Source organism: Sorex fumeus, unplaced genomic scaffold (genome assembly GCF_029834395.1).
Source record: "Sorex fumeus unplaced genomic scaffold, SorFum_2.1 ptg000047l, whole genome shotgun sequence".
Taxonomy (NCBI): domain Eukaryota; kingdom Metazoa; phylum Chordata; class Mammalia; order Eulipotyphla; family Soricidae; genus Sorex; species Sorex fumeus.
Genome location: NW_026606104.1, coordinates 7,789,700 through 7,814,102, shown reverse-complemented (window position 1 = coordinate 7,814,102; position 24,403 = coordinate 7,789,700). Strand labels below are relative to the sequence as shown.

The following is a 24,403-nucleotide window of genomic DNA, read 5'->3' as shown; positions in this document are numbered from 1 at the left end:
TAAAAGTAGTACAGTAGGGTGCTTGCCTTGCTTGCCTTACCACGGATTAATCCCTGGTACCACATATGGTTCCCTGAGTACTGCCAGAAGTGATCCCCTGAACACAGCTGGCTGGCTAAAAAAAAGCCCCAAAACAACCAAACAAGCAAATGCCCATAAGAAAATAAACCTATATGCCAATGTGCCTCAAAACACATAAAAGCAAAATTCTTTTAACAAATTTTTGGAAAACCATGGACTATAGTAGAGAGAGATTGATTTTGATTATCGGCTAGATATTATACATAAACATTTACACTTATAATAATGATATCATAATAAAAATAAGTTTAAAAGTAAATTGAAACCTAGTAAGACCAAATAAATTTGGGGAAGGAATTTAAACCCCAAGTGGTGCTGAAGATACTTGGCCTACTGCTGGCTCAATGCAAGGGCTTAAGAAAGGGATATTCTTTTTTTTTTTTTAATTTTTATTACTGAAATACCATGAGGTACAGTTGTAGACTTACAAATTTTTTTGCTTGGGTTTCAATTATACAGTGATCGAGTACCCATCCCTCCACCAGTGCCCATTCTCCACCACCACTGATCCCGGTATCTCTCCCACCCCCCATCACCCCCATCCCACCCTGCCTCTGTGGCAGGGCATTCAAGAAAGGGATATTCTTGATAACCTTTCAGTATCAATATTGCAAACCACAATGCCCAAAAGGAGAGAGACAGACAGAGACAGAGAAGAAAAACGCCTGCCATAGAGGCCGGCCGGGGGTGGGGGACGGGGAGTGATGGGAGGGAACTTGGGGACACTGGGAAATGTACACTGGTGGAGGGATGGGTGTTGGAATATTGAAACCTAATCATGAACAGCTATGTAAGGGTATATCTCACAGTGATTTGATTTTAAAAAGTTAAAAAAAAATGCATAGCTGCTCTGTGCTCTTCAGATTCACACCTAGTGACACTTGGGACTTCCAGAATTATACCCAGTTGTTATCAGGAGCTAAATGGTGCCAGGGATAGAACCAGCTTGGACTAGTAATAAAGTGTTTTAGAAAAAATAAATCCAATAATGTATAAAAAAACAAAACAATCAACCTGTTTAGAAGCTCATAAATTCAAAGACAGTATCACTGGGTCATATTCTATTTATATAAAAATTCTAGAAAAATATGAATTTATCTGTAACAAGTAAAAAACCTACCTATCAGAGCATGCTAGGTGATATCCATTACACAGGTCAGTCATGTAAGAATTTTTGGAGGTGATTTTTTTCTTGATTATTTTGATGGTTTAATAAAGGTATATCACTTGATCACTTGACTTCCTGTTAATTGTCGATTTGCTCGAGCGGGCGCCAGTAACGTCTCCATTTGTCCCTGTCGCGTACTAATGTAGCCCAATGGCGACTGTTCGCTCTAGGAACATGAAGAGCCTCAAACCGATTGTTCATGATCTTGATGAAGAAGTCTGACCATCTGGTAGGTGGGCGGCCACGCGGTCCTTTGACATCCCGTGGAATCCAGTCGGTAACAGCTCTAGTCCAGCGGTCATCTCTAAATCTCATTACGTGACCGGCCCATCTGATTTTTGACGCCTTGGCAAACGAGACAGCGTCCCTGATTCTTGATCGTCGACGGAGGTCGGAAATCCGGATTTTTTCTCTCATTTGAGTGAAAAGTGATATTCCAAGCATAGCTCTTTCAATTTCTCTTTGGGAGACCCGAATAGCATTCTCGTCCTGTTTGCGTAGGGCCCAGGTCTCTGAGGCGTATGTTAATGCAGGAAGAACAGTGGAATCAAAGAGATGTGCCTGGAGCTGGAGGTTTTTCGTTCTCTTAGCTATTTCTTCGACGCTCTTGAAGGCGTTCCAAGCCGCTCTCTTCCTCCTGCGCAGCTTGGGTGCCAGGTCATTTGTCATGTTGACTTCTGGACCTAGGTACACATAGCTGTTGCATTCGGAGATGGTTGTTCCGTTGAGAGCGAATGGGGCGTCAGGAACGAGGCTGTTTCTCATAAACATTGTCTTCGTAAGATTCAGCTGTAGTCCTACCTTTCCACACTCACGGTCAAAGTCAGCCAGCATTTGTGCCGCTTGGCTAATGTTTGGTATTATTAAAACAATGTCATCAGCAAAGCGGAGGTGGTGTAGTTGCCGACCATCTATCTTCACTCCCATTCCTTCCCATTCCAGTCGTCGCATGATGTTCTCAAGGGTGGCACTGAAGAGTTTTGGTGAAATGGTATCTCCCTGCTGAACCCCTCTCTTGACATCGATGATTACTTCTTTGTAGAATGGTGAGATCCTGGTAGTGAATCCGCAATACAGCTCATGGAGGATCTTGATGTATTGAGCTTGAATGCCCTAATTGGCTAGGGCTTCAATGACCTCTTCTGTCTCAACAGAATCAAAGGCCTTCTTTAAATCAATGAACGTTAGACAGAGCAGTATCTTGAACTCCCGAGAAACCTCAATGAGCTTGGTTATCGTGTGGATATGGTTGATGGTGCTGAATCCTTTGTGGAACCCGGCTTGCTCCATGGTTGTCCTTCATCTAGTGTTCTGCCAATCCTATTTAGGATGACTCGAGTGAACAACTTGTAGATGACAGACAATAGGCAGATCGGGCGATAGTTGCCAATGTCATGGATGTCTCCCTTCTTGTACAGTAGTACAGTCCTGCTAGTTTTCCATTGGGATGGAACCTTGCATTCAGACAGCGTGTGAAGAGCCGAGCCAGTGTATTGATGAGTACTGACGTCAGGTTCTTCAGGTGTTTAGGTCTGACCTTGTCTGGGCTGGGTACTATTCATTTCTTTACTGACAAAATGGGGTGTCAGATTTCGGAAGGGAGAACATTGGGAACGACATATCCATCCTGTGGAATTTGGTATGTCGGCAAGTGGACATGGCTATCGAAGAGATTTGAATAGAAGTCATGGATAATCTTCTCCATTGCCATTCTGGAAGATGTGATGGATCTATCAGGACGTTGGAGGGCAGTCATCTTGGTCTTGTAGTTGGCAAAGCATAGGCGGGCGTTACGAATACTTTTCCCAGCTTCTGCCGCATCTACCAGCACTTCTGCTCTTCTCTTTTTGAGGTCTTCCTTGATCACATCTCTGCACTGCTTTGCGAGCTTGGACGTTCGCTTGTGGTTGCCTGGGGCATGCGCCAAACCACGTTGGCAAATAAGCTCAAGAGTTTTCGAAGCAGGCTTTTTTTTTTTTTGTGGCTATCTCTCTCTTGGCGTTCCTCGCACAATCATGGAGGTGCTGAACCAGTTGATCGTATTCCTCAATGTTGTCAACAATGGCATCTTCCCATGTTGCCTCAGTAGTGCCAAAGAGCTCCCAGTTGGTGGTTGTTCTGGGAGTTCTCTTTTTATACTTTTCAGCCCTTTCTCCCCGCTCTGTGAAGTAGAATTTTGCACGAAGGAGACGGTGGTCCGATCCCGTTTGGAATTTTGGGACAACAGTGACATCGGTCAGGCAAAACCGTCGATTGAATATGATGTGGTCTATTTCGTTGTGGAATCGGCCACCAGGAGACTCCCATGTTTAACGTTTAGATTCGGCCTTCTGGAACTGTGAGTTACCATGGATGGTCTTGGTTGACATGATGAACTCAGACAGTCTCTCATCCTGTTCGTTCCATTCTAGGCCATGGGTCTCGATGTGAAGTTCTTCGGCTTATCTTCTCGGTCCTATCTTGGCATTAAAATCACCCACAATGATCTTGTAGAAGGTGTGGTCTTCTTTATAGAACTTCTCCAGCTCCATGTAGAACTTATCTATTTCTCCTTCATCATAATTAGATATTGGTGCATAGACAACGAAGATAGAAACTGCCGGCAGTGAGCCACATCTATTCAAATGTAAACGTCCGATTCGGGTCGTTATGCATTCGAATGAATCAATGCTCATGGCCAAGTTTGTGTTGACAAGGACACCGACGCCGCCTCCGACACCTCTTTTATCACATGTTCCGAGGAATAATTCTTCTCCAGTGTCGAAAACAGCATGATGAGATTGGTGCCTTCTTGTCTCGGTCAGACCAATGATGTTGTACTTGATTTTTCGCGCTTGTACCATCAGGTCCTCGATGGATGCATCTGATGCTAGCATACGTGCATTGAAAGTACAGATGATCATTTTTGTCCTCCTTCGTTGTGGCAGCCTAGTTCGGCCTTGAGATTTTATCGGCCTCTCCTTTCTCATCCTTCTCAATGCTGCCATACTGGTGAAGCCTTCAGGGCCAGGGGAATGAGACCCATTGTAATTACTGGTTTTGGCATATCCAATACACAACGGCTCTGCCGTGCGGGTGGAATACTCTCGGTAGCTTGCCAGGCTTTCCGAGAGGGATAGAGGCATTTGGGGCGATCTCTAATTGCCCTTGTAGGTGTTACCATATTTGAACCCTATCAAATATGGTACGGCAATTCTGGAGGATGGGTATCTAGTGTCTTATAATGGGTCTGAAAAGCGTCCTGGAGTGTGGTGGCGGCTGGGTAGTGGAGGTAGTGGAGTAGTGGAGGTCTGCCAGTAAGTCATTTATCTGGTCCCAGTAGGGGTAGGGTGGGTCTTCTGTGCGCAATCCAATCCCTGGGGCTCTTTTGGTTGGTGGAGGCAGACAGAACAGGGTAGGGTGGGGCTCCTGATTTTAATCCCTTTGTCACCTGTGGTTGGTGGGAGCAAGCAGAGAATCTCTGTTCCTGGGTCCGTTGAGCCTGGAGTCGAAGGTCTCAGAGTTCTGCTTATTTGTTCTGTGGGGCTTCAGTTGTGCATGGGTCTCAGCCGGAGCGGCCGCGCGGGTCCGGAAAGCGTCCTGGAGTGTGGTGGCGGCTGGGTAGTGGAGGTAGTGGGGTAAAGGTATATAGATAGATAAATATAGATATCCCTTTATATGCAGTTAATTATATATTAGATATATCTGAATACAACTGCTAGTACAAACAAAAGCCAATTGATTAATCTGTTTGAATTAAAATAGTGTAAAGACTTTGGGCATTTCACTGAAGGATGAAACTATTCATCTTGGTTACTTGGTAATAACAATGGATATGATAAAGCATAGGATTACGGGATGCTTAAGGAAAGATAATCATAACTTACTTTTCTACAGTTTTCTTTCCTCTTTTTGTTTTCAGCAGTTGAACTCTACCAAAAAGATGCTTCTTAACAAGAATACCTTGTCAACAATTCTTCTTTGCTTTCAAAAATAGCTATTTGTTACTTGAAGTTAAGAAGTACTTATTCTCACTTGAGGATTCTTTGCCTTTCTCCTTTAGTTATTTATTTCATCAGTCACATGACTTCTCTCAGATTCAAGTTGCATACTTATACCTGTAATAGGCCCCTGCTATAAGAAGCCCATACTATCAAAATCCTGCTAGAAAAAGGTAAGGTCTAAGTAGAAAACAACACCCTAATATAGTACCTTATACTAAACACAGCTGTATTTGAGGAATTAACCCACGTTAAATGTTTATCTCCTCTGGAATTTTTATGGAACATAAACATTGTGTTGCTGCCTGATATTTGCTGAACTAAGTGGCTTATAGCTTCTAAGGACTAAATTTTAGCTGCCCTCCCTGCCCCGAGCAGAGTCCTGGCAGCTGAAGACCTCTGGTTCCAGACACAGCCATGCTTAAGACCACTCTCCGCACATTCAGACGAGCCTCACACATGAAGGAACCGGCAGAGGAACCAGGTGTGCGGGACCCAGGGTGTAGATCTCCAAGCCTGCTCCTATTGGGGCTGGGCCTCCTTCACCCAGATCCCGCATCTTCCAGTATGTAGGCGTTACACCCACCAACTGCCCCTGGGCGCCGTGTAGTGTAATCCCATAAGCGGCCAAGATCCAGCTCCCGGAAGCGGCCGCGTGACATCTTATTATCTAGTTCTTACTCTGGAGAACCTGGCAGGCTACCAAAAGTATCCTGCCCACACGACAGAATCTGGCAAACTCCCCGTGGCGTATTCAATATGCCAAAACCCAGTAACAATGATGGGTCTCATTCTCCTGACCCTGAAAAAGCCTCGAATGTGGCACTTTCTAAAATCTCAGGGCTAAGACGAAAGAGACGTTATTGATGCCTGCTCGAGGGAATCAATGAACAACAGGATGACAGTGATACAGTGATACATGAACATCTTACACAGAAATGACTGTTCAATTTTATTTCAATTTTAGTAATTCTAAATCAATGTCATAATATTTATATCTTGTCCTAATGTTCATATATCTTAATATCACACAATAATCACATTATTTTCAAATATTTTCCTAAGATTTGCAGATTATAAATTCTACAAGATAGCAATCCTGTGGGCTGGAATGATAACATAGGGTTTATAAGTGATTGCCTTGCACATGGCTGACCCGAATACAACCCCAGCACCACATGATTTCCCTGAGTCCTATCATAAGTGTTCCTTGAGCATAAAGTCAGAGCAAGCCAAGAGCACAGCGGAGTGTGGCCCCAACACGGAAAAACTCCCCCAAAAACAGTCCTGCGACTTTTAGCCAATATTCTTTTGCCTTCCAGTTTTGCTTCAGTATAATGCAGCAGTCTTACCATTAGATGGCAGTCTAATACAACATTAAAACAACACTTAAACTTGCTTTTACTTTATATTTAATGTCAATCTGTTGGAGAAACAAACTATTTAGTGGATATGTGTCTGCAAAATTCCTTCATGAGATAAGTAAGTATCCTTAGGATATCGGTATTTAATGGATTTTCTAGAAAATGAAGCATAAACATGAAGTGTACAAATCTAAGTATTGGCAGTTTGATGTATCATCAAGTGAAAGCACCTATATAAGCATCACCCATATAAATGAACATTCCCAGTATTTTTTGCTCCATCCCAGAAAAAAAAGATTCTGACTCCTAACACAATATTTGAGATTTTCCTGTTTCAAAGTGTTTATAATCAAGGCCGGAGTGATAGTACAGTGGGAAGGTCATTTGCCTTGCACGTGGCCAATCCTGGTTCGATCCCTGGCATCCCTTATGGACCCCTGAACATGCAGGAGTAATTCCTGAGCACAGAGCCAGAAGTAATCCCTGAGCACTTATGGGTGTGGCCCCAAAACCAAAAATAACTTTTTTAAAGAAAATATAAGTGTATCATATAATCTTCCTGTTCTACTTCTTTCACTCAAATCTTTTTTTGTTACTTTTACTTATAAAGTAAAAAAGTAAAGTAAAGGCCCTCCTGTTGATCGTAGATTTGCTCGAGCGGGCCCAGTAACGTCTCCATTGGAGACTTTGTTGTTACTGTGTCTGGCATATCGAATACTCTCGGTAGCTTGCCGGGCTCTCCGAGAGGGGCAGAGGAATCGAACTCGGGTCGGCCATGTTGGCCGCTTGTAAGGCGAATGCCCTACCGCTATGCTATCGCTCCAGCTTTATTCTTTGTAGTAACAACATTTTTATTCATTCTAATAGTGAAGGAAAATTTGGGTTGTTTACAGTAGTAGGATATTAAGAATATTTGTTGCTATAAATAGCCTTATAAATTTTTTTGACACACATATAAGTGTATCATTTCAGGGTGTACATTTAGGAACCAAATTTGGGGGTCATAAAGTGATTTTGCCAAATATTTCTTATAAGTGGTATCAGTTCACACTTCTGTGTGTGAGAATTTTGTTTCAAATTTCCATCACCATTGACATTGTAATGCTTCAAAATTGTAGATTTGTATCAATATGTAACACTTTAAATACATTTGTAAACTATCAGAACATTTTATTATGTGACATATAGAGTCTTGTACTTTGGTCATTTTCTATCCTGTGGTCTAATAGCTTTTTGGTTTTTGTTTGTTTTGCAGAAGGGCGTAGTTTGAGTCATACCTGGCAGTGCTCAGGACTTAATTCCTACTCTGCACTAGGATCACTCCTGGTAGGGCATGGGGTACTATATGGGATATTGGGATTGAACCTGGGTAGACTGTACGCAAGACAAGCACCCTACCCGCAGTACTGTGGCTCTGACCCGACATTTTGATTTTTAGTACTATTTTTTTTTGTTTGTTTGGGAGCCATACCCAGCAGGTGTCAGGGCTTACTTACTCCTGGCTCTGTAGTCAGGGATTACTCCTGGCAGTGTTCAAGTGACCATATGTGGTACCAGGGATCAAACCCCATCAGCTCCCTGCAAGGCAGTGTCTTAAGCACTGGACTATCTCCTGACCCTTAAAATACATTTAATATATTCTAGTTTACCAGTTTTTTCCTTTGTGGTTAGATATATTTTAAATCTTATTTTTAAAGTTTCTGCCTACTCAAGCCATACTTTTCTAGAAGCTTCATTGTGTTGATTTTTATAGTTAACCTAAAAAAAGATCTGGAATTGAATTACGTGAGGTAGGAGGTTCAAATCCTTTTACCCCAGAAGGATATCCAGTTGTTATGGCACTGTTGTTAAAGAAGCTTTGTAGATTTGTTATTCTGCAATACCATCTCTTTTATGGTCAAATTTTTGTTATTTGTTTTTTTCAGTTCTGGCAATTGAACCTATGGCTTCACAAGTGCAAGACAGTGAGTGCTATACCTCTGAGTTACATCTCTGGCCTTGATCAGATTTTTGAAGACTGTATAATAAGGTTTATGTAAAGTAGAGCATATTCATATTTAGCAAAAATTAATCTTTTGTTAGAGCTTTCCTGAAAAAGAACCATTGAAAATCCCATTTAAAACCTTTTTATATGTAGAGAGTTGAGCATTATTGATAAAACCTGAATAAGTTTTATGATATTAGGGTATGCATAATCTTCATTCAAAATTTATTGCAGTTTCTTGGCAGCTTAAAACTTGGGGGAATTTAAAGTAAGAATAAACAAACAATTTGCTTGAAGTAAAGCAGATTCTATGGGCTTAGAAATGATCCTTACTGACACCTTAAAATCAATTAATCAACTTCAGAGCTTGTATTAATCTGTCTTGTGATTGATTTAATCTGAAGCTTTGAAGATGTTTCTATTGATCTGGAGAAACATGAACATATTTAACTGTTAGATTCCAAACACAATAGTATAAAATATAGTGTTTCCACATCTATCTTTGCATAGTAGGCCTAGTACAGCTGGAAATAATGAATACTACTCCTAATTATTTCAAAAACAAGATTTGTGGTTTTGAAAGTCTAAATGTAGGGTTTTAAGCAAAGGTTATATTCTAAAATACATATTAGATTTCTGGGCCAGAGAGATACAGGCAATTAGACGCTTACTTTGTCTGCTGTCTACTCTAACCAGCACCACAGGTCCCCAGGCACTGCCAGGAGTAAATACTAGTATCACCGGGTGAGTCTGTAAAATCAAACCAACCACACTGAAATTAATCTTTTACTTTACAATGTGTATAAAAATTTGAATATAGATTGTTTGCTATTTCTTGTAGTTTATGCTTAGAGCAGGTCCTTAAAGAGAGTCGTTTTGTTCAATGATGTTTTGTTGCAACATCGATGAGAAAAATATCCTTGCCAATATTGAATGAAATGATCTCAGGACCCGATTTAGTTATATGTGGTTTTATTTAAATTTGCAGTCTCCAAGAGCCTACCTCTAATGTTAAGAGAGGACTTTGATATATATTTTCATGGATGCTTTTATCTGACTGTCTTTCTATAAAAGACTTTCCAAAATGACTTGTACTTAAAATAATTTAACAAAATTATTTTGATTAATTATCTATCTATAAGAATATACCAAGTGTTTGCCCATTTGGAGGCAAGTATTTTAAGCCACTGAGGGATCTTCTGGGCCCCAAGTATAATTCTTTAATATGAAAGACAAGGCTTGGGCTATGCCCAGAGGTGGTCAAGGCCTACTCCTGGCTCTGTGCTCAGAAGTGGTCCCAGGTGTTGCTCAGGGAACCAAATGTGGTGCTGCAGATCCAATCAGGGTTGAAGCTGAAACAGCCTCATGCAGGGTAAGTGATGTGTTTGCCTCCACCCGCCCACCATCTCAAGGATAATTATTTAGGAAAGCAACAATAAAAAATAATGTTTTTAGATTGAGTTTGGGAGACAAGGCTGAAGTGGCTTTTTTCAGTTAAAAAAATTTAAATGGGGGCCTCCTAAATAGTGCTCATGGATTTCTGAACAAGAATTAAACTGGTAACTAATGGATGCCATTTTTATTTAGAATTAATAAAACTAGTTTGAGGAAATCTATTAATGTTATAAATCTACAAAAATTTCTGTGTATTTTACATGTGTTAATTCCATCTCTGCCCAAAAGAGAATACAATTAAGGAATATTATTTTATTTTTTTCCTTTTTCATTATATGTTAATCCTAGTTTATCGGAAATTTGAAAACTAAGAATAGAATTATGGGCATTTAAGGAAAAGGAAACTGAAAATCAATCTCAGAAACTTGAGTTCACCTCTATTGTCAACCCTTGAAGCTATGTAGAAAGTGAATTATGATTTATTACTTCTGTCTTTGATATTCAATTTTAAGTATTAATTGAGTGTCTGTTTTGCCTGTGATCAAAGGAGAAGAGCAAGTAAAATGATTGTGAATTAGCTGCTTAGATATATATAGTGAGAACAATAAGACTACAAGAAAAGATACACAAACTGCAATATCAGGAAAGGAAAGAAAAGGGAAATAGAGATTCAGTGAAGATTTTCAGTCACCATTTTACGGTGAGTGCTCAATAAGTGGTGAGTGTTACTCGGGGGAAAGAAACATACCCAGAGGCAGAAGGTGCCAGCCAGATATGGAATAGTGCAGTTGAACCTGTCTGGAGTGGAGAAGTGATGGCATGGAGTGGTATCAGATGAGTGGGGAGGTAGTTAAAGGTTTTATCAAGAAGATTCATGAGGGGCTGGAGTGATAGTACAGCAAGTGGGGTGTTTTCCTTGCATGCAACTGATCTGGGTTCAATCCTCAGCATCCCATATGGTCCCTTGAACCCTGCCAGAAGTGATTCCTGAGCACAGAGCCAGGAGTAAGCCCTGAGCACTGCAGAGAGTAGCACTGTCTTCCCGTTGTTCATCAATTTGCTTGAGCGGGCACCAGTAGTGTCTCCATTGTGAGACATGTTACTGTTTTTGGCATATTGAATACATCATGGGGAGCTTGCCAGGGTCTGCTGTGTGGGCGGGATACTCTTGGTAGCTTGCCGGGATCTCTGAGAGGGATGGAGGAATCAAACCTGGGTGCAAGGCAAACGCCCTACCTGCTGTGCTTTGGCCATACACCCTGAATGCGTCAGATCTCGTCTGTCCCTATAAAAATGGAGTAAATTAGTAGGAAGGCATGAACAGAATCTGTACTTCTGAAATGCCACAGATTTGTGATTATCCAAGAGATAAGATCCAGCTTAAAAGAAAAATAGATTTTTACAGTCCCACAACAATTGCCAGATTAAGAAATTTAAGGTAACTGGGACTGGAGTGATAGCACAGTGGGTAGGGTGTTTGCCTTGCATGCAGTCGACCCAGGTTCGATTCCCAGCATCCTATATGGTCCCTTGAGTACCGCCAGTAGTAATTCCTGAGTGCATGAGCCAGGAGTAACCCCTGTGCATTGCCGGTGTGACCCAAAAAACACAAACAAAAAAATTAAGGTAACCATCCTGAATTTATTTTCATTATTTTGGGGGGGTTAGTGCCATATGTTGCAGTGCTGGGGGGATGGAAGTTACTATCTCAGTGTTTAGAGGTCATTCCTGCTATGCTCTTGGTCCCTATTGTATCAGGATCAAACAGGAATATAGCAGGCAAAAGTATGTGCTCCAGTCATTTGAGTCATCTCTCTACCCTCTGAATCCTTATTTTTCAGAGTGTGTGTCTCCTAATTGGTATGCAGAAGGCCGGGGCCACACCTGCAATTCTTGGCCATCTGGGCCAGTAGTTCAGTCAAAGGCCCAAGGAAGTTGAGCTGCTTTGGCCTACATTGCCAGGATTATCTGGGTTACCCTGGCAGTGCTGGGAGCCTCCAGGACCATACTTGGCAGTGCTCGTTGAGTGAGTGAATTTATCCTGAAACCACATGGTGCTTGGGATAAATTCAGATAAGGCGCATACCTTGCTGTATTTATTTCTTGACTTCCTGAATCCTTTGTTTTGTTTTTGTTTGTTTTTTTTTTTTTGCTCTTTGGGTCACACCCGGCGATACACAGGGGTTACTCCTGGCTCTGCACTCAGGAATTACCCCTAGTTGATTCTTCCGACCCTCTTGGAGAGCCCGGCAAGCTACTGAGAGTATCTCGCCCGCGCGGAAAAGCCTGGCAAGGTACTCGTGACGTATTTGATATGCCAAACACAGTAACAACAAGTCTCATGATGGAGACGTTACTGGGCCCGCTAGAGCAAATTGATGAACAATGGGAGGACAGTGGACAGTGGACAGTGGTGCTCGGGGACCATATGGGATGCTTGGAATGGAACCCAGGTCGGCCGAGTGCAAGGCAAATGCCCTACCGGCTGTGCTATCACTCCAGCCCCCTTTCTGAACTCTTTTAAACATCAAGCAATGAAGTATTTAGGATTACAAAGAGACTTTTTGAACTAATCTGTTCCAAAGAATGTGACCTCAGAAATCACCCATTTGGGCCAGAACAATAATACAGCAGGTAGGGTGCTTGCCTTGCACATGGCTGACCCACGTTGAATCCCTGGTATCCCATATTAAACTCTGAGCCAGGAGTGATCCCTGAGCACAGTAGTAAGCTCTGTGCACCACTAGATGTGGCCCCAAAACAAAAACAAAAAAGAAAAATAAAAAGGTAGAAAGCAAACAAGAAAGAAGTCACTCAATTTGGAGGCTGAAGATCTACAAGAGTCCCCAGTACTAAGAATACCAGACACTATTTTCTAGTTGTGGACACTAGTCCACAATAATTTTCCAGATTTTTTTGTGAATAAAATCAAATACATTGCATATATTGCAGCATAGTTATGTAATTTGTGAAATTCCTTTCCTTTGGACACAATGGATCAGAAATAGAACACTAAGAACGGAAATAATTGTTTTCTCAGATTGTTTGCTGATGAGATTCTTTACTGAAGTTTTGCTGAAAGGGAGGAAAGCATGATAAGAAATACCATGTCTTTACATCGACATCAGGAGAATGACTTGGGTAGTGCCCTAATTTCCTCGACTGGGATCATACTTTCTCTTTGCAGAGTTAACCTGACCAATTGTAGTTATTTCTTGAACATGGAGTATTTGCTGAGTAGTGGGTAGGATAAGGTAGATTGTGAACAGTTGACACCATCTCCTTAAACCAGACTGGGCAAATTCCTTTGATGCCAGACACCAGGAAGGGTTTCCTGGAGTGGCAGGTCTTTATTATTCCTAGACCCACCCATTAGAAGTGCGGAAGAAGTGGGTTAATTAATAGAGGGATAAGCACTGCTCAGTTACCCCAGGGCATACTCTAGTGACCAAAAACATTAATTAGAACTCTGCCTCCTAAACCATCAACTGAAACCCTTACCAGTTTCTGGTTTCTCCCCCAGCGAGAATTGAGAGTTGACTGGTTTGACTCACCTCCAATCTGCTCTAAACTGAACTTCATTAGGTATAGCTGAATCGAGTCAATCATTTTCAGTCTTTCCTAGGAGATACAGATATTCTTGTGCAGACTGGGGTATTTTTTTTTTTCACAAATGACTTAGGTGTAGGGGTGTGTGTGTGTGTGTATGATTTCAATGTATAATCAAAGTACACCTTGGAGTTAAAAAAAAATAGGAAAAAAAAAGCCAGCACCATGATGTGGTGGAAAGATGCATGCTTGTTCTTTATTTGTGGATTGGATTGCTTAATTGCTGCTGGAAAAATGCAGCACTGGTGATCTGTCACACAGAGCAGAGATGCCAAGATCACACTAAGCACATGTGGCAGGCAGCACTAGAGAGTAAATTCATGTTAGAAAGGTAGACTCTAGCCACATAGCTATTTCCTGGCACCCTTGATAACAGAACTTTTATCTGAATTTGAATAGTAAGCTTGATACCCAAATACCTACTCTTTTTTTTTTTTTGTGCTTTTTGGGTCACACCTGGCGATGCACAGGGGTTACTCCTGGCTCTGCACTCAGGAATTACCCCTCGTGGTGCTCAGGGGACCATATGGGATGTTGGGAATCAAACCTGGGTCGGCCGTGTGCAAGGCAAACGCCCTACCCGCTGTGCTATTGCTTCAGCCCCCAAATACCTAATCTTTTGAAGAGAAATAAATTGTTTTAAATGGGAAGTTTTGGTCAGGAATTTCTCATATTCAGATGGCAAGTCATATATGCAATATGGGTTAGGATTATTTTACTCCTGGCTCTGCACTCAGGAATCAGTCCTGCTAGTGCTCAGGGAGGTGTAAGTGGTGCCAGGGATTGAATCCGGTCGGACACATTTAAGGCAAAATCCTTCTCTCTCTCCAGCCCACAGATAATCTTTAAAGTGAACAATTGCTTATTTTACTTTTTTGTTTGTCTGTTTTGGGGCCAAAGAGTTTCTCAGGGCTACTCTTGGCTCTACACTCAGGAATCACTCTCAAAGGGGCTCAAACTGCTGAGACTCATGCAAGGAAAGCACCTCATCTGCTGTATTAGTATCCTGGCACCATATTCTATTTCTTAAAGCTTAAGAAACCTTATAAAGTTTAGGAAAATTTAAAAAGTTATTTTGTTTCATTTTATTGGTACACACCAGGCAAGGTTTACTCTTGCCTTTGATCTCAGGGATCACTCCAGGCTTTGTGTTCAGGGATCACTCCTGGCAGTGCCAGGACTCAAACTGGGGTCTGCTTCATCAAGCGCCTTATAATTCCAGTACTTTCTCCAGCACCCCAAAAGGTAATTTTAATGTCAATTATATTCTATATGTCTTATGACAATTCAGTAAAGTATTGGAACAGATCTAAGTGAGATATCTGTTTAACAGATATATTTTCCACTACTGTAAAATATTATTTGTAATTCATGATGTCTATGAAGAGGGAATAAAACTGTCAAGGTGGTAGAAACTATTTGGAGCAGACAGTATAGAAAAAGATTAGAAGGAGAAATGTTCAATGCTTCACAGTCTTTTCACTGCTTGGCACATTTAAGCGTTTAAAAATTGGCCTTAACCCACCCGGAAGAGGTTATTTTGTATACTCAAACTGGGCTGAGAAGGGGGTCAAAGGATTTAGCAAGAATGCTGGATAGCCTGGAGGGCCAGGTTATTACTGCCTTCAACCCCCAGGAGACAAGGACTGAAACGGAGAGGGTGAGCCACCTGAGCAGGTCGTAAAGGGGAGGAGTTTCAAATGCAGACTTGCAGGTGGGCAAGGGTCATGACGCATGACACACTGACCAGACTTCAGGTGTAAGGGTGTGTGTGTGTGAGTGTGTGAGCGCGCATGAGACCTGCAGTGAACGCTCCAGCAGAACGAATAGTAGGGAGTTGCTAAGTGCACTAGATACCTGGCAGCACCAGCCAAACATGCAGATTGCAGTTAATGATTGTTCAGAAAGGCCGGGGATTAACTCCAGGGAGGAAAAAGGAAATGGTGGACTTGCCCACAAGTATCGAGGAGAGCGAGCGCGGGGCGCCGACTAGGTCTTTGCTTAGACGCGGGCTGAGGCGGCTTCCCAGCGCCGCCCCGCACGAGGGGCTCCCGGCAGAGACGCGGCTTCCACTCAGCACACAGTCAGCGCCTCACCCCGGGTCCTGGCAACGCTCCTCCACCAAAGCTGGGTGCAGAGCGCTCTGCCTCGTTTTATTATTTCCCGATAGAACTTAGACAATATATTTTACTAGGAACAAAACGGGGTGGGGGGTAGACAGAGAGAGAGGCGAGAAGATAGGGGGGCACGTTGCTGCGGGGGGGGGGGGCGGGAGAGGTGAGATAGGGGGCACGTTGCTTCCCTAGAGACGTCCAAGCCCTCTTGGGTTTCAGTGATCATTCCCTAGATCACCTGAACGCATTGAGATTTTTAATAAAACCCGACCGTTCCCAACCTCAGGATCTGGGGGAGGCTCCTTCGCTAACGGGGGTTTCTCCCGGGCTGGAGAGGTGTGAGGTAGAAGGGGCGGGCGGCTGGATTTGCCTCATCGAAGGGGGCTTGGGGTACAGAATGGCGACGGGCGCCTTTTCCCCTTTCCCGTCGAGGAGACGGAATTCCGCGGGGCGGGGGGGCGGCTGCGTGCGTGTCGGGGGCGGAGTGGCGGTGCCCCGCGGGGCGAGAGCCGAGGGTCCCGGGGGCCGGCGCGGGCCGCAGCCCAGCGCGCGCGGGTCCGCCCCGATCCCAGCGTGCACCGCGGCCCGCCCCCTCCCCGCCGCCGCCCCTCCTCCCTCGGCCCTCGCCCCCTCCCTGCCGGCTCCGGGAGGCGGGGACGCGGCGGCGGCGGCGGCGGCGGCGGCACCAGTCGCGTCTCGGTCGCTCGCAGGGGAGCCCCGCGGTGGCGGCACCTTCGGAGGCGGAGAGGCAGAGGCGCGGAGCCGCCGGCGCGAGACCGCTCGCACCGACTGACGGCACAGCCGACGGGCAGCGCGGGGCACTGGACGGCCGGGTCGCCTCAGGTTCCGCCATGAGCTGGGGCACGGAGCTGTGGGTGAGTCGGGGCCGGGGGGCTCGGGCGCGCCGACCCTCGAGGGGCGCGCGTTCGCCGGCGCGGGTGGGGTGGCGGGCGGGGGCCCCGCGCGCGTCTTTGTGTGGCGGCCTCCCCGCCCGCCTGCCTGCCCGCGTCGCGCGCGGGGCTGCCGGACCCGCGCTCGCGGCGCCTCCGCGGCGGCGCCTCCGCGGCGGGGGGCCGGGGGCCGCGGCGTGGACGGGCGGCCTGCCGGCCTCGCGCCCCTCCGCCTTCACTTTCCCGACGCCGGGCGCGGGGCCGGGCGGCGCGGCTCCCCCGCCTTTGTATCTCGGCGCCCGGAGGCGGGGGAGGGGGCCCCCATTGTCCCGCAGGGGCGCTGTGGGCGGGCGGCCTGGCGGGGGCCCCTCGGGGTCCGTCGGCGGGGCCGGGGCAGGGGGGCGTCCCCGGGACCCGGGCGGTGCGGGGAGGCGCGAGGCGCCGCCCTCGGCCAGGTAGGGGGGAGCCGGGCGGCTTTGTTCGGAGCGGCCTCTGGCCAGCCAAGGCCCAGCCTCCACGCCCATCCCCTCGCCTCGCCGCCCGCCCGCCCGCCCGCGGCCCGAGCTGCGGGACTCGTTCCGGCCGCGCCGCCTCCTCGGGCTCGGGGCGTGGAGGGTGGCTGATTTTCAGTTGAAATGCATCCCCCGAGAAGCCAGTTTGGCCGGTGGGGGTGTGGGGCTTCCCCCACCGCTCTGCTCTCGCTGCCGTTGTTCTCGACTCCCACTTCTCCCCCGCGCGCCTCGTCCCTCCTGCGCGCCGGAGGCTCGAGACAATGGCCGGGGGCTGGTCCAGGTGCGGGCGCCGCGTCCTGGGTCCGAGAAGCCGCGGGTGAGGCGGCCGCGGCCGGGCGGAGGTGTGGCCGGGCTGTGATTCCGCCGGTGCCGCCAGGGGACAGGGGGCGTGGGGGCGCTGTCCCGCCGGGCGCCAGCTACTCGCTCCCAGCCCACCTGTGCATATTTTCTGTGCCTTTTGTTAGAGAGCAGCTCGGGGAATGACGGCGGAGAATAGGGCTGAAAAAGAACTTTTTGGGGGGTGGGGGTGGGGGGGTGTTCCGATACGTTAGTGCAGTGAGTAATGGAAAGCGTGTAGATGGTTCATTGAAGGACAGAGGTTTTATCTATTTATTTTTGCCTTCTTGCAGACTAGGGAATCCTAGAAACGAGAGTTTAAGAGTCCGTTTCTTTGAACACGTATCCACGTAGCCCGTCCAGCTATCTCCTGCAGTGCTCTGAATTGGTGCTTGCCCAGTTTCAACACACCCAAGAGAAAATAGCTCAGGCGCTTCTCCATTTCGTTCCTTAGATAGCATCTTTTTTTTTTCTTTAATTGGGGAAGGATTATATAGAAAATACGTAAATTTTTTTACTTTAGCTGAATTCTCAGCCATTTTTCGCTTTGACTTCATGCATTCTATAACAGATTATCGTTTGCAGTGAAAGGAAATAGATACAGTATAAATGTTCACTTTATTTATTTATTTTTGCTTTCTGGGTCACACCCAGCAACGCTCAGGGGTTACTCCTGGCTCTGCACTTAGGAATTACTCCTGGCGGTGCTTGGGGGACCATATGGGATGCAGGGAATCGAACCCGAGTCGGACACGTGCACGGCAAATGCCCTACCCTCTGTGCAATTGCTCCAGCCCCTAAATGTTCACTTTAAAAGGGGGTGGTTGTTGATAGGCGGGAACTCATGGACACTTGTGCTAGGAAATGTGCACTGGTGGAGCGATGGGTGTTGGGACACAGAATCACTGAAATCTAATCATAAACAGCTTTGTAAGGGTCTATCTCACAGTGATTCAATAAATTTTCACTTTATAATTTAAAAGATGTTTTTGTTTTTACATGCATAAATGGGCTGAAGCGATAGCACAGCGGGTCGGGCATTTGCCTTGCACACGGCCTAGCCAGGTTTGATTCTTCTGTCCCTCTCGGAAAGCCCAGCAAACTACCGAGAGTATCCCACCCGCACACACGACGGAGCCTGGCAAGTTCCCCGTGGCGTATTCGATGTGCGAAAAGCAGTAACAAGAGGTCTCACAATGGAGATGTTACTGGTGCCCCCTCAAGCAAATGGATGAACAACGAGAGGGCAGTGTAGTGTTCCATGCATAAATGACAACTTTCAGAGGGACAGAGTAAACAGTGATAGGCTACATAGATTGTGGCAGAATTTCATTACGTAGTTGTGTGGGGCTATGAATTAACTGGTCATAAATTTTAGCTGTGCTTTAAAGGCTTTCTGGTGTTGCAAATGAACAGTTGAAGTAGTATGTGTGGGAATACTGAGTCTCAGAGTTGATAGAACATAAGACAAACCTACATCGGAGATTTACAACAACAAGCCCAGGGTCCCACCCACAGAAATTATTCTGATGTAAATGCCATGATTTTGGTCTGGCCCTCAACATGTTGTTAGGAAATAACTTAAAAACGTGTATTGTTTTCTTTTTTTTTGGGGGGGTGCACACCTGGTGGTGCTCAGGACTTACTCTTGGTTCTATGATCAGAGTCCAAATATTATGCCAGGGATTGAGCCTAGGTCTGTCTGGTGGGATGGGAAGCGCCTTACTGGTTGTACTCTAGCTTTGGTCCCCTGGAAAGGAAAACCCCCCCACCCCATGAGAATAAACAGCCAGGTGGGTCTTGAGGACCTCTTTGAATTTTGTGATTTTCTTCCCCAAGTTGTTCTAATGAAAGACATGGGGATTTTAAGAGCACTCTAGGTGATTCATATAAGAGTTTTGAGAACCTCTGTGCTAAGAGAACTCAGTTCTAGGTTGAGATGACAGCTCCTTTTTTCTTTTCTTTCTCTCTTTTTTTTTTTTTTAAGGATGCAGGATGCAGCATAATTATAAGGTAACAAGTAACATCTTAGGTGCTGTTTGCGTTTGTTTCTTGATTACAACATAAAGAATAGTTGAGTCAACAGCATTCAAGGGCCAGAGAGATAGTACCTGGGTTAAAGCATTATCTCTGCACAGACCCTGGTTCCACCATATATGGTGTCCAAGTACTGCCTGGATTAATCCCTAAGCATACCTGTATATATATTTTTTGTCTTTTTGGGCCACACCTGGCAATGCTCAGGGTCACTCTTGGCTCTGCACTCAAGAATTACTCCTGGATGTGCTTGGGGGAACATAGGGGATGCTGGGGATTAAATCCTGGTTGGCTGCGTGCAGGGCGAACGCCGTACCCGCTGTTTTATCGCCCCAATGCCTGAGCGTAGAGCCAGGATTGATCCCTGATCAATACTGCTGGGTGTATCCACTTCCATTCCCATAAAGAAGCATTCAAATATGAATTGATGATTTCACAAAGCATAAATTTTTTTTATTAGTGAAACACCATGAGGTACAGCTATAGACTTACAAACTTTTGTGCTTGGGTTTCAGTTATACAATGATCGAGTACCCATCCCTCCACCAGTGCCCATTCTTTACCACCAATGATCCCAGTAGCCCTTCCACCTCCCCACCCCCCTCCACCCCACCCCGCCTCTGTGGCAGGGCATTCCCTATAAAGCATAGATTTTTGTTATCTCTTTTTACAAATAAGGAAATCAGAAGTTGGAAAATCCCTGTGTTTAGTTAAAAACTTATATGGTTTTAGTTTGTTTAAAAAAAGCTGCAATTTTTTTTTTTGAGACCCACCCAGCAGTGTTGAGGACTTACTCCTGGCTCTGTGCTCAAGGATCACACTTGACAGGGTTCGCAAGCCCTATCTCTTATTGCTCTGACCCAAAAGTTGCACTTTTTTTTTTTTACTTTTTGGGTCACACCCAGTGATGCTCAGAGGTTATTCCTGGCTCTGTACTCAGGAATTACTCCTGGCGGTGCTGGGGAGACCATATGGGATGCCGGTGATCGAACCTGGGCCGGCTGGTACAAGGCAAATGCCCTACCCACTGTACTATCACTCCAGCCCCTTTCTCTTTTAAACATAACAAACAAATTGGAAAGTAAAAAGAGATAAACAGCTAAGATAAGATACCTACTCAAGAGAGAACTTGGGCTTCTCCAGGTTGAAGGTACACATTCCAGTGTTAAAGTTGGAAAAGTATCAGAGTATGCATCTTCAAGTGGGGAGAGGTGTGTGGGTGGCATGTGCTTGGGCACCATATACCTACCTGGTAGCAACACTTTCCTTCTGAAGTAACATATGAACTCTGGCAGCATGCGTCAAAAGTTGCACTTTTTTGAGGAGCTAGAGTTTAGCAAGGGAAAATAAATTGTTTGTGGTTCTCAGTGTGTATGGTATGAGAGATGTGAGCACATCACATTCATATGACTTATTAAAAAATTTACTACCCAAGGGAAATGAGGTGACTAGTCTGGAAATTAGAAACTACGTTCGAATAGCTAATTTAATTCACTGACTCTTGTAAAATCTTTATATATAATCTTTAGTTTTGTAGTCTACATGTTTGTTCCTTATTTTTTAAGAGTATATAATTTAAAATGTTTTATTATTTTGAGCTAAATGTGTTTGATAAATCTTGTGATATGTTGGGAGAAACAAATGTAGATTGGATGGTAGATTCAGTGGTTTCTTTATGTAACATCCTGAATCTTAATCTTTATGTAACATCCCCAAAAATAATGTTTCCTAAACTTTAACATTCTAATTGAGTCCTTGGTTATAGGGACTGGATTAAATCTTTTTGTTCTTATTGACTAAAACAATGCCTGAAGGTGACAATTTGCCCAATTGAATTAATAGTTGACTGCTTTACCCACAGTATTGATTACTGATTAGAAAATAAATGCATCCTAGTGGATGCCTTTATGATTCTTAAGGCTTTTGTAGTTGATTAAATAAATGGTTTACCTCCTTCAACTGTGAGTCAACCCTGTAGTTAAATGTGGGTGGGGGGTGTTACAAAACACTTACTCCAAAATTAATTTATAATTTATTATCGTTAAATGTTTGATTTGTATACATGTGAACCAGGACCTGGTAAAAATTTCTTGCGCAGAGAAATAGTCACTGTCACTGTTCTCCTGTTGTTGATCGATTTGCTCGAGCGGGCCCAGTAATGTCTCCATTGTGACAATTGTTACTGTGTTTGGCATATCGAATACTTAAGGGGTAGCTTGCCAGGCTTTGCTGTGCAGGCGAGATACTCTCAGTAGCTTGCCGGGCTCTCCGAGAGGGGCAGAGGAATCGAACTTGGCTCAGCCATGTTGGCTGCTAGGTGAAGTGCTTGGCTTGCACACAGCCAACTTGTGTTTGGTCCACTAAATATGAACCACTGAGCACTTTCAGGAGTGATCCCTGAATGGATGGCCAGGATTAAGCCCTGAGCATCACCAGGTGTGGCCCCCCACAAACAAAACAAAAATTTTTTTTCTATAAAAAGGGATTGTCAACAAAAGAGTTTAAGAAGAAAGGATTCATGGCTTTTCACCTGTGTTTGCTCAGCCTGGGTGAGTGCTGCCACTAACACCTTGGATTCATTACATGGTTGAATTTGAATTAATTTTTAGTTATTGTGTGTTCAGAAACCATTTACTGTTGCCAATTTTTTTGCAACCCCTGCATTGAGTTATACCATTCCATATATGTCACAACCTATAGGTGAAGAAACTAGGATTTAGATTGCAGTTAAAGAAGGTTGAAACAAAATGAAACCAAAAATTTAAAATCGTTACTTTTTTAATGTTAGGAGCTAGAGAGATAGTACAGGGTTAAGACCCTTTCCTTGCAGGTGGGTAGGTCGTATTTTTTTCCTCCTGGCACTGTGTACAGTCCATCGGCACTGCCAGGAATGAGCCCTGAGCCACTTCCAAATCTTTTCCATTATGTCCCACCCAATTGAGAAAAAAACAAACAAACTTTAATCTTTTAACTTTTCATTGCTTTAAAATATTTTACAGATTTGGACTGGGGATGTGGCTCAGTGGCAAAGTGTATGCCTTGCATGCATAATAAAGGCTTGGTTCTGATCTATTCAGAACTTCAAAACAAGCAAAACAGTTAAAAGTAAATTACAGATTGGGGAAGAACTGACCCAAAAGTAGCTCTTGTGATTTTACCTGCTAGATTGCTTGATGATATAAGTGATTGCCAAAACAGCTTGGTAAAAATTTAGGCCACACTTATACATCTACACTGGCATGACTCAGTCAGGCTTGTGGGTCCCTAGGATATTCTAAGGGGACTGCAGGTAAAAATCACATAAATGTTGTATAATCGAAACCTAAGCACAAAAAATTGTAAATCTACAACTGTACCTCATGGTGTTTCACTAATAAAAAACAAAACAAAACAAAACAAAACAAATCACATAAATGTGGGGCATGCTATGAGACCAGGGGACCAGTTGGTAGGACAGGTGAGGGGCCATAGGAAAGAAACAAGATAAAAAGGGTACCATGGTTGAGAAATGCTAATCTAGACAAAAGAAATTTGGTCCCACTATTGTCTGCAACAGGTTCTCTCTCAATATTTGCTTTAGTTTTGTTTTAGGCAGGATGAGTCTGAAAAAGGAAACTCACTATGAACTCTGGGTTTTTTTTTTTGCCGGGGGTGAGGGGAGGGGTGCGGGGAGTTAATTTTTGGGCCACAACCAGTTATGCTCAGAGGTTACTCCTGGCTTTGCACTCAGGAATCACTCCCGGCATTGCTTTGGTGGACCATCTAGGATGGGAAGGATCAAATCTGGGTGACTGTGTGCAAAGCAAATACCCTATGCTCTGTACCCTCTGTCTGGCATTCTAAAGCTTTTTTCAGGTGTCTTGAAACTGCTGAAGGGACTAAGTTTAAAAAATAAAATAATTATTGAGTACTTGTTAACAGGGAAGCAGTATACGGTGAGATTACCAAAGCTTAATTTCAGTGCTTCTCTGAAGAAACTCAAGAATCATTTTGAGGTATTAGTCCTTTCTGGACTCCCAAAATATTCTACTGCATTAATATCACTATCTCTTCTGTTGTCAATTCCTGTTAGTCCCCTCCCTTCACATTACACATTTCATTTATGTGTGTTTGTGTGTATGTTTAGTTTTAGTTTACAGACAGCAATGCTCGGGGACTCCTTTTGTCTTTGAGCTTGTGGGGAGGGTTCTCTACTGGAGGTGTTTGGGATAACTTGGAGCACCTGGAATCACACTTGGGCCTCTTGCATGCAAAGCCTGTTGAGCTATCTTTCTGGCTGCAGACTACACATTCTGGACACAGGTCTTTCTTTTTTTAATATGAATTCCACCTTATGGAAAATTGTCAAGCTATAAATATGTGTACTTTACCATTATGCTTTATTGGTGAAAATTGTTGTTTTCTACTGTTATATAAAGACATCTGTTTTTGCCATCATCAGTCCTGACTGTAATGTGAAAGTTGAAAAATTGCCTCTAACCAGTATATCCATTGAATTACTACTTTGTTAGATTACTCATTTTCATTTCTCTTCCTTTTTCTCCCCCCCACCCCACCAAATTAAGATTTGGCTGGAAACATTAAACAAATTTTTTACTTATTAACTTTTTTTTTCCTGTACATAACACAGTTTGCAGAAAGAATAATGGGAAAAGAGAATAGTAATGGTTTATAAATATGGAGTATTTTCTGTGTATACCTTCAAGTATCATACTTAATGACCTTCATTATATAAACACTTAATAGCACATAATTTTCCTGTTTTTGGGGATGTAATCATACTTGCAATATTAAAAATGAGTAGGAAAGGTTATAAAGGTTTTGTTTTTAGATAAGAAAATCTGTTCCCTATATCAGTTTAGGCCTTATATATTAGACACAGCTAAAAGATAGTTGATGTGGGCTTTTGGAATAAATAATGGTTTGCACATGG

At 44.1% G+C, this 24,403-nt stretch overlaps 1 protein-coding gene across 4 annotated transcripts in view; it reads left to right on the top strand.

Moving 5' to 3' along the window:
- Positions 1-24,403, top strand: part of FNBP1L (formin binding protein 1 like) — a 164,915-nt gene that overhangs the window by 41,903 nt on the left and 98,609 nt on the right. For all 4 annotated transcript variants that reach the window (XM_056123735.1, XM_056123734.1, XM_056123733.1 and 1 more), the window contains exon 2: positions 16,346-16,570. In XM_056123735.1, the coding sequence (XP_055979710.1) occupies positions 16,547-16,570 (24 nt within the window). In that variant the 5' untranslated portion in view covers positions 16,346-16,546. The remainder of the gene's footprint in view (positions 1-16,345; positions 16,571-24,403) is intronic.